This window comes from Panthera pardus, unplaced genomic scaffold (genome assembly GCF_024362965.1).
Source record: "Panthera pardus isolate Hobbes unplaced genomic scaffold, ASM2436296v1 HiC_scaffold_21, whole genome shotgun sequence".
Lineage (NCBI taxonomy): Eukaryota > Metazoa > Chordata > Mammalia > Carnivora > Felidae > Panthera > Panthera pardus.
Genome location: NW_026526777.1, coordinates 34,355,598 through 34,373,084, shown reverse-complemented (window position 1 = coordinate 34,373,084; position 17,487 = coordinate 34,355,598). Strand labels below are relative to the sequence as shown.

General features: G+C 50.1%; 1 protein-coding gene across 2 annotated transcripts in view; it reads left to right on the top strand.

Moving 5' to 3' along the window:
• Nucleotides 1-17,487, top strand: part of PLXNA2 (plexin A2) — a 206,575-nt gene that overhangs the window by 134,763 nt on the left and 54,325 nt on the right. For both annotated transcript variants that reach the window (XM_053909121.1, XM_053909122.1), the window contains exons 4-8: nt 2,362-2,485; nt 4,200-4,353; nt 4,990-5,086; nt 8,333-8,447; nt 16,931-17,131. In XM_053909121.1, coding sequence (XP_053765096.1) covers nt 2,362-2,485; nt 4,200-4,353; nt 4,990-5,086; nt 8,333-8,447; nt 16,931-17,131 — 691 coding nt within the window. The remainder of the gene's footprint in view (nt 1-2,361; nt 2,486-4,199; nt 4,354-4,989; nt 5,087-8,332; nt 8,448-16,930; nt 17,132-17,487) is intronic.

The following is a 17,487-nucleotide window of genomic DNA, read 5'->3' as shown; positions in this document are numbered from 1 at the left end:
GGGGCCAGAGTTCAGGGTCCTGCACAATAGCTCTTGGCTTCCAGCCTCTGCAGCAGGTGTTGCGAGGGCTACGGAGGGAGGGAGGGAAGCGGGCGCCTCACAGATGCAAAATCCGGACTGGATTTGAGCCCACAAATACTGGGTTCCCTGCTTGGGTTTGGAGGTAAGAGACTCCTCCAGAAGTTTCGCGCGCGCACGCGCACACACACACACACACACACACACACACTCACACGATGCTCTCACCAGAACCCAGGCAGTGAGGGAGTCACCATTCAGGTCAGACAAGTGGTACAGATTCCGACGCCCCAGGAGTGGCAAAGGCGACTAAAACTGTTTCCCCTCCGTGAGGCCGAGCTGCCAGCCAGCTGAATCTCCCACCAGCAGGGTTGATTCCTCCAGAGAACCTGCCAGCTGCCCCCGCTCTGTGGAAGTGTCCTAGACTACCTGTCCTCTCCCTGTGCTGTGGGCGTGCAGCCACACCATCCGCACCCTGCCCCCTGCCTGGCCCTCCCCACTTCTGTGCCGGTGCACTTGTCACACAGAACACATCCCTTTACAGATGGGGGATCATCATTTATTCAACAGCACGGACAACCGTGCTCCCCAGCCTGTGCCGGAGGCCACTGATCTACCACAGTGCCTGAGTCTCCCGGTGGCCGCACACCACCCCTGTCATGCTCCTGTCTGGGTAGGCTGTGGCTTCTAGAAGGGCCGAGCCACATCAGGATTCCCTGTGATTTCCTCTGTCCTCTACCTGTGGCAGACAATCAGTCCCTCCCACCTATGGGCACATCTCTTCTGGCACCTCTGCTTACCAGGAGCACTCCGGAACAAGCTTCTTCCTGTCTCTTTCCAGAGCTTTCTCCCCTTAGATCTTTTTCACGGTCACCCACGCCCCCGCAGTGCCCTCCCACCTGCCACTGGCGGCCGGCCTAGGTAACGGGAAGCAGACGATGGGCCCATTCTAGTTCCCAGGCCCACCCGCTGGACTTGATCGGAGGCAGAGGCCGAGGGAGATTGCTGAAGAGGCTCTGGGTCTGGGGGGATTTGAAACCTTCCTGTCTCTTCTGTATGCCTTGCTCTTGCAAGTCTGTTATTGTCTCCAAGGCTATTTATCTCTGTTAGGACTGTTGCCATAAATAGTATGATAAAAAAGAGCCATTTCAGTGAGTCAATGAGATAAAGGCTCCAGTCAAGAGCTCACTTTAGAGCTATCTTAAGGATTCACTTAAACCTCAATAATTCTTTTCTTTGACAGCATTCATATTTAGATCCATTATGTGCCTGGAAAGGAAGAGGGGAGGGGCTTGGGCGGGGGCGGGGAGTTTGGTGGGAATCAGTGCCAGATTGTGGGATTGTGGCATCTTGTATCTCGGTGGCTACTTGGTTGGAGAAGCACCGGGCCCGACAGCGTGTTCCCATGTGACACCGGTGACAGCCTGACGCTCCTGCGTGCAGGCGTCACCATGCCCACCTGCCACACTGGGCAGAGAGCCTCCAGCCAGGGATGAAGCTGTCGGGAGAAATGGCCACACGGCTTTCTGACAGAGGCAGCCCTGGCTGACACTCCTGGCCTGTGTCTCTGTCTCCAGGCATTATTGCACACCGCAAATATTTATTTAAAATATACCATGTGACAGGTAGAATACCTCAATGAATAAAACATGGTCCCTGCCTTCAGAGAGCCATTAATCCAGCCCCAAGATCACATGTGCACCGCCCGATACAGCTAAGACTTGTCCAGATTTTTCCATTTTTTTGGAGTAGAATAATAACACGAAGAGTCATCATCATTATTATTATTATCATAAGGGCCTAAAACCCATTTTCTAAGTACTAACTGATTTAATCCTTATAATAGCCCTATGAGGTAGGGTAATGTCACTATCCTCACCATTTTATAGTTGAGGAAACTGAGGCTCGGAGAGACTAAGTAACTTGCCCAAAAGGACACAGCTAGTATGCAGTTGATCTGGGGGGGAGGGGGTAGAATCCAGGCAAACTGGCTCCAAAGCTCATATCCTTAGCCTCTTGTGTGCTAATTCTCACATTCCCCAAATGTCCCACCGTTGCTCACCGAACATCCTATAAAGATACTATCTGTCAGGAGCTATTCTTTATGCCAAAATCGTACCTCCTGTATTGAGAGTTAATCCCACTTCCTCTTAGTCTGTGTTTAACTGCCATCAGGACCATCTGGGAGTCACCCAAGCCCTCTGGGGTAAGTGAAAAGCATAATGAGAAGACAAGCCACAAGCCTCAGAGCAGCAAACCCCTCTTACAACCCCCCAGGGGACAGTGGAACCAAACAGATGGGTCTCCGTGGCCTGACCTCTTGTGAATCTGTGTGTACGGCAGGTGCTCCCGCAGGGACAAGTGCCAGCGGGCCTGGGAACCGAATCGATTTGCCGCCAGCATCAGCCAGTGCATGAGCCTCGAGGTGCATCCCAGCAGCATCTCAGTGTCTGAACACAGCCGCCTGGTAAGTAACTCGTCCTACCTAGGGAGCTCGTGGAGGGGACAGGCACAGAGCGCCTTTCCGTGTGTGCGTGTGTTCCTTTAACACTTGCACGTGTGTCGGTGACTGGAGCACACTTTAAAGGCTCCAAGGAAACGTTGTGTTTGGAGAAACCCTATGATAACTCTTAATGTAAAGGGCACAGCCCCTCTCCACACTCCCTGCAAACTCATCACCCGTTGATCTGTTTTGTAAATCTAGATGTTGCATTTAGTAACAAACAGCTACGATATGGTGCAACCCGATACGAAATAACGCATTTTTCTTCACTGTAGGCTGTATTTACCTTCCTCCACCTACCATTTTTCACAGAGACCTTAGAGTTGTGTGTGTGTGTGTGTGTGTGTGTGTGTGTGTGAGAGAGAGAGAGAGAGAGAGGAGAGACAGAGACAAAGAGACTGAGACTTAATTCACAGCCCAGTATGCACTTAAAGAGAATATTAAAGAGAATAAAATAGCCCTTAACCACCTGTCGAGGTACAACCCAAAATATTTCATGTCCTCAGGCCCTGCACGATCATTTCCTTCTGAAGGTTTTATGAGCGTTTACGGATGTTAATTAGTTAATGAACCTTCCAAGGTTTCTGTTCATTCATCCCCACCAGGAGGTTTTGGCTCCCATGGAGCTGAGGGAACAAATAGGGGAGTTTGTACCTAAGTCTCTGGCCCCATGGAAACGAAACTGGGGCAGCGATTCAGCAGCAAACAAATGCCTGGAGAGGCTAGGTGACACTCATTGTGCTAAGAAACCACTGCAAATAAATGCAGCCAGGTGTTGGTAGGAAGACAAAGGGAGACCTACCTAGTGGCTCCCAACTTGGAGGCCACCGCGGGGGTGGCGGGGGTATTGTCCCCATGAACCCTTGTGGCCACTCCCTGTTGCTAGAGGAAGCCGGTCTTCAGATCCTTTACCTGTTGTTTCAAATACCGCTTAGATGTTCTATTGTGGTCATTGAGAACAAACTCATTTCTGGCAGTCTGAGGAATTGTTACGCTTCCGAGGAGGGCACTCAAACTTGCAAAGGCTGGGAGGGGCTGGCCTAGATCATTGGAACCCGTAGACAGCAGCAGACATCCTCCGAGAGGCTGGTGTCCGAGTCCCTTGCTTTCTCTGACCCCCACAGCTCCCTGTGGAGCCACTGCCCTACTCGAGGGGTGCTGTCTGTGAGCAGAGCACCCAGGGTAGGGGGGTACAGAGAAGCAGAAGCTCCTAGGACCCCCACCGACCTGATAAGCAGCCCCTGAATAACAGCTAGGCTGTCCTCCCCCAACGTGGTAAACCTCCAGATTGGTAAACCAGTGTTAAGACTTGTTTGTAAAGGGCTCAGCTCATGACCTGCTTTCCAGTTTCACAGTTTCATGTCAGAATGATGAGGGTCCGAGATGGACTGTGGTAACTTTCCCTCCAGTGCCCCTCACTCAGTCCTTTCTGATGCGGGGCAAGATTGAAAGATAAACTAATAATGATGTTAATAAAGACCATTGACTGCTGGCAGGGCTGCTGTAACTGTTCCGTGTCAAAGCCGGAAGATCACCTGGACCAGTGTCTTGCCTTAACAGATGAGGTCTGGGGAGATTAGTGAGCACCCGGCCACGGCAGGGCCAGGTCTCCTGAGCCCCTGGGTCTCTTCCTGCGGCATCATCTCTTTGATCCTCGGCCTCTTTGCTCCTCCCACAGCTCAGCCTGGTTGTGAGTGATGCTCCAGACCTGTCTGCGGGCATCTCCTGTGCCTTTGGGAACCTGACAGAGGTGGACGGACAGGTGTCTGGGAGCCAGGTCATCTGCATCTCACCGGGGCCCAAGGATGTCCCTGTCATCCCTCTGGATCAAGGTAAGAAGCGTGTGCCATGAGAGTCACATGCCAGGGACTGCCCTTACCAGAACGGCCAAGAGTACAGGGCACAGGGGATGGGGGGTGGTGAGTACCAGCACAAAAGTTGCCTGACCTCGTCTTCATATTGCAGACCCTAATACGGGCTTATGATATAACTCGTTTGAGTTTGAAAGCTGCTTGTCATGCCCCGAAGTGAAATTCCGGAAGAAGGAAATCCCCTGCTCCCATTTGGGCTAAGTCTGCACAGTGAGCCGAGAGTGTTTCCAGACTTCCCTCCGAGGGCTGCAGCCAGTGATTTTCAGCGGGGTTCTCCCCATGGCACTGGGGGCTTGAGGGGCTCTGGCCTAATATTTCTGAAAGGCTTTCAGTAACTGAACATGCCTCAGCAAAAGCAAGGGGTTCTGTGGGATCGGACTCATCCTGTTTTCCCTAAGAGGGGGTGTGGGGCAGTCTGGGCCTCCGTGATGGGTGTCTCAGCAGGACCAAAGGGACTCTCTTGGGACCAAAGACAACTCAGGCAGCGTCGTGCCCCAAGAGAGCCCTGCAGTGGCTTAATGGATTATACCCAGATTCTCCACTGGGCCCCCAGATTGCTACCTTCTCCTTTCTCCCCGCCCCCCCCCCCCACCCCAGACTGGTTTGGGCTAGAGCTGCAGCTGAGATCCAAGGAGACAGGGAAGATGTTTGTCAGCACTGAGTTCAAGTTCTACAACTGCAGCGCCCACCAACTGTAAGTACTTACCGGGAGTCTCACTCTGGGCCTGGCTGTGGGTGTGGCGTTTCTCCAAGCTGGAACCGGGTTGTATTCACCTCCCAGTCTCCCCCCCAGGCCCTCAGTTCTGTCTGCCTCATTCAGTGAGAGTCAATGGAATGGCATTCACTCTCCACGGCCTCTGATCTCATGCAGACCCCCATGCCTGGCTCCCCAACCACCCTTCCCCCAGTTCTCAAGCCAGGACAGTAAGAACAAAGTGTGAAGAGAAAGGCAGTGGTCATGGCCCAAGGATCGTAAGAAAATTTCTCTATTTCAGACCAGCGGGTGGTAGCTTTGAGCGCGGAGATGGACAGTGGATGGAGTTTAGACACATCCTCCACGACCAAGTCGAGAGGGACTCATTAAGAGGCAGCTACGCACACAGCTACCCCTAGAGAAGGATGTGATGTAATGACCCCAGGCTGGGAGGGGAGAGGAGACTTTAACTCCACTGTGGTCCAAATCCAGCCTTCAAATTTTTAAATTGTTTTAATGTTTACTTATTTTTTGAGAGAGAGATCGAGTGCGAGGGGGGGAGGTGCAGAGAGAAAGAGGGGGACACAGAATCTGAAGCAGGCTCCAGGCCCTGAGCTGTCGGCACAGAAGCCTGACGCGGGGCTCGAACTCATGGACTGTGAGATCATGACCTGAGCCAAAGTCAGACGCTTAACCAACTGAGCCACCCAGGCACCCCTAGCCTTCAACTTTTTAAAGAGGAGAGGGTAACCAGACCAAACCAGCAGCCTCCAGAAGGGCTTGATAGAGCCCAGCTGACCTCACCAGCTATCTCCAGCGGTGGATGCCCACAAGGTATGAGATTCTGCAGCTGTGCAGGAAGAAAGACCCATATTTAGCTTCTAACAATCTTCTCTGGAAGAAAAACTGAGGCTCCTTCCATACAAACTGGGAACTTGTATGCTACTTAATTTAAAAAGAGGGAAACAGGTCTCTATAATAGGGCCACGTAAAGGCCACTGGACCAGTGACCATGGCCATTCCACAAAGAGAGAGATCAAGCAACAATTCCATACCAAGCAGAGCAATAATTGGGAATATTCCATGGACCCTCTTTTCCATTCCCCAGAACAGGAACAACCTGAGGTCTATGTAACTCCAAGGTGTCAAGTCTGTGGGGTCCCGGCAGTGGACATGAGGAGTTCAGCAGTCCACGTGGGAAGAGGGCCTGTTTGCGGCTAAGCCCAAAAGGGATCATTAGCCATTAACATAGACAAATGAGCCAGTCCTCCTTAGTCTCTCCCCTCCTCTGATCTTGATTTTGATGATGAGAATCATCTACTTGGAGTTTTAGGGTCCCTGCAGTAGTTAAGGGAGGAGACACAGCTGAGCCCCATCGGGACAAGTCAATAGCTGTGCCGAGATCAACAGGACAAGTGGTAAAAATGGCCTGGGGGGGTGGGGGGTGCAGGGCAGTAAGTATTGAAGCTGAAGAACAGTCGCCCACTGACCACTGCGTCCCAATCCCAGCTAACCCAGTTTGGAGGGGAAATGCAAGCATCTTGGAGAAAGAAACTCCCAACCGCCTTCTCAAACTCCAACACAGCGGTGATGGAATTCATTGTTTGTGAGAAGCACCCTCATTTCCATGGCTGTTTGCTGTGATGTCACCACTTTGTATTGCTATGGCAACAGAAATGCAGTCATAGGCAGCAAGTTTTAGCCAAAAAAAAAAAAAAAGAAAAGAAAGAAAAAGAAAAAAGCAGATCTCCTGGACAGCAAAGATTCCATTTTACCCCAAACACTATGTGTCTTACCCTTCTCTGCTCCTGGCATTCGTAGCAAAAAGTCACAGAATCAAGTTCAACCCTCTGCTTTTAATATGGTAAACTAAGGCCCCGAGGGGATAAGTGCTACAGCAAGGATCACAAAATCACAAGTAGAAGAGCCTGCAACCCCTCTCATCATTCTCTGTCCATTTTCATTATTTACTTGCTGAAGCACAGCACGTTAGCAAGAACCGGGCAATCTGGCCTAAGTCAGAAACAAAATAACTTTGGGCATTTCCAGAAGGGGATGAAACTGATCGGCATGGAGAAGATGAGGTGTCATTGGGCTAATGCACCCACAATAGGGTGGCATATTAGCCAGTCACCCCCTGGATGGACACCCATCGGCCCAAATCTAGACAGCACCCACCAGGTGGCGCCAGATTGCAGACCCAGCGGTGTCCTTTCCAGGTTGGTCTAGTTGTGGAAGGCTAGACCAGGGGAGCTGACAAGGAGCAGGAAGACCCCTACAAAACCCAACTCTCTTGTAATGGGTGGGTCATACACAGCCAGCATAATACACACAGCCTCAGGAGAAACCAGACGAAAGAAGCGCTCACCCTGGCAAGAAATTGATCAACCACACACATATGGCCACATACCTATGCCTGGCTACTTGGAGAGTGGTACAAAATTACCACTTAATATCGTCAACTCCCCCAAAGCCCAGAAACACAGGTGACTGAACTAGTTGTTAACACTCGAAAGTGATTTAAGAGCTTAAAATCACAGGTAATTTACGCATTTGAAAATAACGCTCACATTTAACATTGTACCTTTCAAAACCATTTCCTACACATTATCTTGTTTGATGCTAAACAGCCCTGTGGAGCAGACAGGAAAGTTTTATGACAGATGGATGAAGAAATTCCAGTGCATAAAGTGAAGTGACTTACTCAAGGTGACCCCAGTGGCAGTGGCAACACTGGAATCCTATCTGCCCAGTTTCTATCCCGGTGCTTTTCTGTATTATAAGCTGTTCTCCTGTAAGTGGTGGTAGGCTGATAAATGTTCCACTGCTAGCAATTGGGGGGTGGGGGGGACCCAGTATGCAGCATTTTCCGATGTCTACGGTGTAAATACTCTGCCCATGGCTGGTTTCAAGCTGCTAACATGATGCCAACCCACTTGCAAAATTCCTGAAAATGTAAATAACCAGCTGTCATGAGCTAATGCAGGCCAGTTCTAGCATATCATTGCTTCATAAGTTACGTTATTTCCACTTTGGATTCCTTTTTTCCTTCCAATTTTCTGCTCCTATGAATGCCTTCAAGGGAGAATGCACAGTTCTCAGTGCTGGAGGATGCCCCCACAAATCAACCCTCCTGAGAGAGAGACTAGGAGAACAGCCTTCCATCATGACCCATGGGCTACCTGGCACCCTTACCTTCCCTGTCTGATCCCTTCTCTTTGCCCCTTACTTTCTCCATCCTTGCAGGTGCCTGTCTTGTGTCAACAGCGCCTTCCGCTGTCATTGGTGCAAGTACCGGAACCTCTGCACCCATGACCCCACCACCTGCTCCTTCCAGGAGGGCCGGATCAACATTTCAGAGGTAAGCAAGGCTCACTTTGGCATGTGACGTTCCCAGTAAAGCTGAGTGGCCCTCCCTTTTCAGATGGGCAGTCCCATGGCTTGGCCATCTCCTTGCCCTGACCCATCTTGGTCTTCTTCCTGGAGATTCTACATGTTAGAAAACCACGTTATTATAAAACTCAAAAAAAAAAAAAAAAAAAAAAAGTGGCAGAAAATACCCCAGAGGCAGAGAAAGAGGCTGTATCTTCTAGACTCTTAAGATTCTTTACATTCAAAGGCTTGAGGGGAACTGAGGGTTGAGGCTGAAAGCTAAGGGGACATATCCGACCAACCAGACTCCATTGTCCAGAAGAGTGCAGTGAATGGCATTTATTCTTTGAGTCTAAGCCCTTTGCTTGGCTGCAGACATAGTCCAGTTCAATAGAACATTCACTCTCAACCATTCTTTCATGCCAACCTCTCTTCCAAGTCTAAATTTCAATGATTCTTTGACTCTGATGTATGACTGGGTGGGTGGCCTTATAGAAAGAGAAGGAGATTCAGCTGGTGGAAAGAACCAGGCCTTGCTAAAAGTCCCAGTTTATCATACAGGCAGTGTTCCATCCCTAGAGCCCGACCTACCTTTGTTATTCACACAGTGAAATATCAAATTGCCTGTCTTTCCATGAATATCACATCCAGTTATTCACTGACGTTGACTTGGACGTTGACAGCTGGTGGGGTTTGAATGACTATAAAGACCTAGTATTCGTGCAAATCGCACGGGTGTGTATACATGTGCAATTCCCCTCTTCTTCCACCGTTTAGAAAACCTGCCAATGTCAATAAGGGACAGTGTAGCACTTTCATACTCTACTATACTCTTTGTATACACGTGGCCCTCTTGCACTAGACTAGAAGCTCCTTGAAGGCAAGGGCTGTACCTAATCTTTAAATCCTCACTGTCTTCAGGGAATGTTTGCAGAATGCATGGGTGAAAGAAGGAAGGAAGGAATGACCGCTTTGCCCAAATGCCATTGATAGGAAGGGTTCCTTGGATCTACGTGTCCAAGATGTCAAGAAATAGAGTCTTACGTGTCTCCGAGTCTTGACCGCAGTGCTAGTTCCTTCTCTGAATAAACATAAGAAAGTCAGCCTTAATGTACACATATCAGATCGTCATGACATATACGTTTACATATCTTACCATGTTGTTTGTCAATTATACCTCAAAAAGCTAAGCAAATTAAATAATAGTAGGCCTTGACCCATTTCTCAAACACACACACCCATGGCCGTGAATTCTGCTCAGTGTCTGAAATAATATGTGTTCTATTCAGCCGGAAAAATGGAATTTGCCGGTCTTGAAAGAGAGAAACATAGAGGGGGTCCACAGGTGGTATTGAAGACAGGCCATCCTCTAGTGTCCCTAGCGTGCTGGAACCAGTTATCTAGTGCCCTGAAAACCTTTCAGAAAAAGATCTCCCCGCAGCCAGTTGGTGTGCTTTGATGTATCTGACCTGAAAGCACTAATCTGGTCTTAGTGGACACTGGAAATTAATCCCAGCCCTGGGATTCTGCAAGAGTATGGAACTGCTTTCGGGCCAATCTTCTCATTCAGAGGAAACGGCCCAAGGGCCGAGGGTACGGAGTGGAGGGTGGTCCCCCAGCTTGGGAGTCAGCCGAAGAATGGCGAAGGGAGGCGGGGCAGACGAGGAACGGCAGAAACCACAGCCGGGGCTGCTCAGAGGCAAAGGCCTGGCAGTGCGGAGATGGTGATAAAGAGTCTCGGAAACTGAGCTTCATGTGGGCCGCTTCTACGCTTCTGAGTTCCTTAATAAAAAAAAGGCGAGGCAGACCACAAAACACAGAGAGAGAGAGAGAGAGAGAAAGAGTGAAGTGCAGGTCTAGACAAGAGAGAGCAGCTGTTTCATTGTCTCCCAGGGGCTCCCCCTCGGGCTGAGAGAAACCCAAAGCCAAGCCTGAAAGCGGCCTGCAGCTGGAATAAGGGCAGGGGGAATGGCTTAAGGAGCAGGACAAATAAACTCTGCCGGGGTGTGGAAGCCAGAAGGCTAATTGGAAACATGCCGGCCTCCCTCATGCCCTTTAGAAGTCACTGGAACACGGTTCCCTCTCAGCCACGGGGGAGAGACTCCGATGTTCCAGAAAGCTGGACCTGAGAGAAGCGGTTGCCACCAGGCAACTCAGGAGTGAGTTAATATTCAAAGAACCCTGGGGGCGAACCCAAAGACTTCCCACCGCCTTTCAGTTTCACTTTCCCGAATGTCTGTGGCTTCTGGGGAAGAGGTGCCCTTTGTCCCTTCCTCACCTCCCACCTCTGCTTAGTGGGATGGGACTGGGCTGCCATTCTCTTACTGCTGATGTGCGCCAGCCCCTGACGTGGGCCCTGGGATCGGCCGTCTGGAGGCCCGGTGATGGAAGCCTGGTCTGCAGCCGGCTCCTAACTTCACTCAGGAAAGACGAGCAGTGTGCATTCCCAGCAAGCTTGTGAGGGCCACTTCCTCAGCTGCCTTGAATACTGCTGAGGCTCTTGGCCACAGCCATTCACACATCCCTTCCCAACAACTAGCTCCCAGGCCCTACTCTTTTCTGTCCAAAGCTCTGCTTCTGGAGAATTCCACTCCTGAAAATGCAGAGGACGGCTAAGGTGCACGTATCCAGCTTGGGGGGGTGCGGGGCGGTGTTTCTTGCTGTATTAAGAGTCCAATCGGACGTCGTTAGATTGTTCTGGGGACTGGAAATCCATGAACTGCCTCTTTGAGAGCCCTAGAATATCTCTTTGATACTTCCAGTAAGAGCCCCCTAACGGTGAATCCAAAAATCAAAATTTTGTCTGTGTACTTCCTAGAAACAATATCTAACCAATTAGCTCCATTGATCTAGAGAGCAACATTAATGTACACATGTTTGTAACTCTCTCACGTGTGACAAGAGGTCTCAAAGCGTCTATGTCAGCGCAGGGGGCCAGCAGCAGCATCCTGCACCTGAGTGCTTGTTAGAAATTCAATTTCTTGGGCCCCCTCCCCAATGAGTCTAAAGATTGAGAGTCACTGACGTACAGCATCTCAATTGATTCTTGAAACAGACCTGTGGTGTCCCATAATTCATATTTGACATATGTAGTAACCAAGATGCTAAAAATTTAGGGTTTTTTTGCCCAAGGCTACAGAGAACTCAGGCATCCAAAAGAGCTGAGTACAGCACGCTTTCTGCAGAAAACCAGAGCCGGTTAGCTTCCTTGTCTCTCTCCATGGCCACACTTGCCGGCAGGATCCCGATTTGGCTTTGTGCTATTTGGTCATGAGGGTTCAGGGTGTGCAGCTGGTGCAAATCCACCTTCACAGATGGAGAAACTACCCATGGAAGATGGGTCAGTTGTCCCACTTCTAGACACACAGCCAGCCAGCACGTTGAGGTCAATCTGCCTGCTGTTTCCAGAGGTCAGAGGGACCAAGTCCACACTTAGGCTTGACAATAAAGTACCTAATTTAAAAAAAAATGTATACACACACACACACACACACACACACATTCTCATTTAACCTACTCTATGAAATGGATTCTATTACAGATTAATAAACTGAGGTTTAGATAAATTAAACAATTGTCTTAAGGTCATCAGATAAATGCAGACGCCATGACTCAGAATGTATGTCCCCAAGTTGACCCTGGATAAATTGAAGTCCTCTGATACTGCATTTACATATACAACACACACACACACACACACACACACACACACACACACACACATTCTCATTTAACCTACTCTATGAAATGGATTCTATTACAGATTAATAAACTGAGGTTTAGATAAATTAAACAATTGTCTTAAGGTCATCAGATAAATGCAGACGCCATGACTCAGAATGTATGTCCCCAAGTTGACCCTGGATAAGTTGAAGTCCTCTGATACTGCATTTACATATACAACACATACACACACACACACACACACACACACACACACACACAAGAAATAAGCAGTAGTATTAATGGTGTTAACCCAGTTGATTGCTGTTTACAGCATACTTTCTTTTTTTTTAATTTTTAAAAATTTTTTAATGTTTATTTTTGAGAGAGAGAGAAAGCATGAGCGGGGGAGGGCAGAGAGAGAGGGAGACACAGAATCTGAAGCAGGCTCCAGGCTCTGAGCTGTCAGCACAGAGCCCGACGCGGGGCTCGAACTCACGAATGGTGAGATCATGACCTGAGCCGAAGTGGGACATTTAACCAACTGAGCCACCCAGGCGCCCCTACAACGTACGGTCATATGCCTCTTTCATGCAGTCGAGGGTTGTTGGGTATGACTGGCCCCATTTTATCGATGAGGAAGCTGAATTTCAGTCGCACTGAAATTCAGTCTCTTGAGCTCTTTTAAGGTTATGAGCCAGACCTTCCCACTGCTCAGAGCACAGTCGATCTCTGATGGGGCCCCCCAAATCTCTGCCTCCCTGGGCTGGATCAAGCTGTGACATGCTGTTAGCAAGCGGGTGTGCACAGGAGTATGTATGGCTTTCAGCTTTAAAAGCTCATCTCTCTCCATGGCTAAACCAGGCCTAGTGAGATGTAGATACATAAATATCTTCTTTACGCCCTGTCCCCGGGGAAAGATAGAACCAAATAAATCCGATTAGCTTCCCGGGATACTGGCTGCTCTCTCTCTTTGAAGTCCAGTGGGTGAAGATAATGCCATTTCCACATGGGAGAAGTCGTTTCCGAGGGCCGAAGGGTCCCCCGCGCCCCAAGCCGGAGAAGCACAACTAAACAGAGGGGGCGATGCGGTGGCAAGGCTCACGGGGCTCCCACGCCAGGGTCCTACGTAGCCATGGCTCCTCCTCCCCCGCCTACCCCCACCCCTGGGATGTTCCCAAAGAGGACATCTATTCATCCTGACAGAAACTCAAATTGCTGCCAAGGAGGTGATCCTGTTGCCAGTTGGCTGAGAGACAGAGGAGTAAGATGACCTAACGACAGTGAGGACCAGCAGTAGCAATGGGCATTTTAACAACACTGACAACAGTAGTAACACCCTGCAGAAAAGGAATAATGTGATGATGTGCTCTCTTCTTAGGACAGGAAGTGTGTGTGTGTGTGTGTGTGTGTGTGTGTGTGTGTGCACGCGTGTGTGCGTGCACGCGCATGCTCACAGAAGCAATCAGGATAGAAGTGGCCTCATTGTATCTGATGAAACCCATCGCCTTCCCCAAGGCCCCGAGCCGTTGAAGTTCCCACAACTTGGCGGTTTTCTGGGCTGCTGGCTTTCCCACACCTGCCATCAGCCTTCCCTTCTGCCATTGCTACCCAGGACTCACTGCTTCCTCGTTAATACATTCACCAGAACCATTCATAACCCAAGGGTTCTGCATCTACCCTTGTTTTCCAAGAAGAAAAGAGTATAACTTGGTCCCAACCCCTTTTTTTTCCTTTGCCCTAGAGAAGAAGAGAAAGAATCCCACTCTGTCTGGCCTCAGGGAAATAGCCAAAAACAAACAAAAGATAAGACATCTGTTTTCTACTGAGGCAGTTTTGGAACCTGTATAGGCATTTGGGAAGCCCCTAATCATTGTCTTTCAATTTACTCCCAGAAGGTCTGAAACAGCAGACCATGGGTATCTTCTGTAAAATTTTAGAATCCCTTTAAAAAAGAAACAAGCAAACAAAAAACTCCCAAGAGTACTCATAAAGTGTCTTCTTAAGATTCTCCAACTCCAGGGGCACCTGGGTGGCTCAGTCAGTTAAGCGCCTGACTTTGGCTCAGGTCGTGATCTCACAGCTGGTGAGTTCCAGCCCCGAGTCGGGCTCTGTGCTGATGGCTCAGAGCCTGGAGCTGAGTTGGATTCTGTGTCCCCTTCTCTCTCTGCCCCTCCCCCACCTGCACACTCATGCACACTTTCTCTCTTTCTCTCTCTCTCTCTCTCTCAAAAATGAACATTAAAAAAATTTTAACACAAAAATAAAAAAGATTCTCCAACCTCCAGGTTGGACCAGACTTAGCCCAGACAAAAAAGATGAGGAGGTGCCCACCCATGTGTGTGTATATTATATGTAAATATGTATACAATACAATAAACGTGTCTATAAATACATATATTATATATGTGCATATTTGTCAAAGTTAAAAGAATTCTACAATCTTGTTTACTAACCCAAGACATTCTACTTCCAAAAACACATCTTTAAGACCTTGCTGGTGAAATTTGAATTTGTTCTCTGAGCTCAGTCTCTGTCACAGATACACACACACACACACACACACACACACACACCTCATTATGCCTCAGCCTTTTTTCTAGTCTAAATTAAAATTCTAATTTATTAGACGTGACAGGGATTTGTTAGCCACCAATAAGAAGTATCTCCTTTTCCAGGGGATGCCTGGATTTCCCTAGAGTGGTGTTCATTTTTTTTCTTGGCTATAAATATATGAAAGACTCTGTCAAGAATGCCCTCAGGGCATGAAAGTGAAAGTGCAGTAAAGAGCAAGTTTATGAGTTGGCAGCTTGACTGACTGGCTTCTCGACAGGGACCCATCTGCTCTGGGCTTGCCTTATGATCCTGTCTCTTGTAGCAACCTCGCCCGCTTGGCATCCTCACATGCAGTTAGCCTACAGGTGAGGGAGGGCACCAGTGACCCCAGAAGTTCATCCAGGTCCTCCCAGAGAAGTGTCTGTGGAAAATTGCCCCAGCTTTTCATAAATTCTGAGGACTCCTTACTAGATTTGGACGTGTCCACTTAGTAATCATGTGACTCCAGAAACGGCGGCCATGTCTAACCCAAGCTTTGGGAATCAAACTCCTTCTCAGGTCTCTTGGTGTTCAGAAGGCAAGGCTTTCCCCTCATCTCTGAAGAATCTAGGAAGCTGGAGGTAGAAAGAAAAGTTTGAGATCTTATCATCTGAGGCGAGTAAAATGTAGTCTGATCTCCTCGGGGCTCACACACCAGGGAGGAATACAAGTTAACAAGATGTTGCAATTCTGAGGGCAAAACTCCATCATGGGAGACTACTCGTAACCCACCCAGAAGGCCAGGGCGGGGAAAGGGTCAGGGACAGCTTTCCAGAAAAGGAGCCGCGGAGCTGAACTTGAAGGCTAATTAAGAGGCATTCAGCTACAGAGAGGCTGAGGCGAGGTCCGGGAGGACAAAGAGGGCCAGGAGGTGGTAGTGAGTGGTTCTAATGGAGAGAAAAGCATCTTCAAAGGACCAGAGGCCCATGAGTCAGGGACACTGTCTCTCAAAACTCATCTGAAGTCCCATGTGACTGGAGCAGGCTGCACGAGGACCTTCTTACAGGGTAAGAAGGAGGCAGAGGCCAGGTGGAGAGGGCTTGTACCTGAGGCCCTGAGAAGAGAAGCAACTGCCTCAGCCCCATCTGTGGTCCAGCAGGCCTTCCAATCCCATAGCTGAACTGTCCATTGCTCAACACTGCTTGTGTAAAGAAAGGCTTCCTACTAGGAATAGCCTCTAGCAACGGGACAGGGACACTTTTTCTGTCCCACACCTTGCGGGCAGTTCTGAGCAGGGCACTAAATGCCAATGGCACCCTTGGCAGGAGAGCTCCATCAACCCCCACGTGTTCCCAAATGCTCCCTCTGAGAAGCACCGTAGAGGGGAAGGGGGTGGGGAACCAGGTGCTTCTTCAAGAATTTCCCTGGTTGGTCCCTGGAGACAGGAAGTGATTGCATGTGGAGGTGACTGGGCCCTCACCGTCCTCCCTGCCAGAGACTGCTGGGCTCTGTCTTCCTCAAGAGGGAGAGAGTGGGCAAGGGGTCCGAACTGTGGGAAGGTGACAGTGTGACCTTCAGGCGAGAAGCAACACGTAGCCGTAAAGCTCAGGAAAATCGATCCCGCTTTCCCAATTCGTGGTCTCTCATGGTCCTTCCCACAGCCCCTCCCCACCAAGACTTTCTTTTTTCGGTTTTGTTTTCCGAAGCAACATGGCTTTCACGCAGGGCCTGGTAATGAAATGAGATAAAAAGCCAGAGCAAGTGTTTAGAGCATTGCCGGGAGGGCTGGTCCCCCTCCTGGAAAGGCCGACTCAGTCGGAGCCGAGAAGCTGAGGCTGCCGATAACAGAATGCCTCGGGCCGGACAATGCATGAGGGACAGGAGCCCGGGAAAGGATGAAACCGGGAGGCGGGGGTTCCAGGTTGGGGACAGGGACACACAGGGGCCTCTTTTATCCTCTGTGGCGGGAGATAAAATCCACAGCCTGCCACACCGGCGCTTGGAAATTAATTCCTAAATTGTAACATGCACACCAGATCCGGGACAACTTGTGGGCTGGGGAATGACAATATCGAAGCCCCGGGAGCTAAGAGATAGATTTTATTTTCCCTGCTGACTCCCCATGCCCTTGAGATGAGGTACAGCCATCTCGCGGGCAGCCCACCCGGCCCCGAGAGGGTCTGGTTGGGCATCCGGGTCCCGTCCCCTGCCCCGGCTCAGGTGAGTAGAAAGGTGTCAGCCAGGACAGACGGGACCTCTCTGCTTGCTCCCCAGGACTGTCCCCAGCTGGTGCCCACGGAGGAAATCCTGATACCAGTCGGGGAGGTAAAGCCAATCACGCTTAAGGCTCGAAACCTGCCCCAGCCGCAGTCGGGCCAGCGAGGCTATGAATGTGTCCTCAACATCCAGGGGGCTGTCCACCGGGTCCCCGCCCTGCGCTTCAACAGTTCCAGCGTCCAGTGCCAGAACAGTTCGGTAAGAGGACTCGTGCTCGGGCCCCGCCTGGAGCAGGCCTTTCTCTCACACCCATGCCGAGGCCTGACCCTCCCCCTTTCCCAGAAACCTTCCGGGTCCACAGGCTGGCCCCAGGAACAGAGGAGTGTGCAAGCATCTAGCGCCCCTCAACCAGAGCGGGGCAGGGTCATGGTGACAGAGGAGGCGGGGTTCTGTGCGGGCCCTAATGGCGGAAGTTGAGAGCTTTGTGTCCTTTCTGAGTTTAAGGAGACCTCTGGGCCTTCAGTGAACTTTCAGCCAAAGCCGGTGGACTCCACCGCAAGCCCCCTTCCCCACTTAGGAATAACCCAGAGGAAACTGGGCCAGGAGCTCAGCAG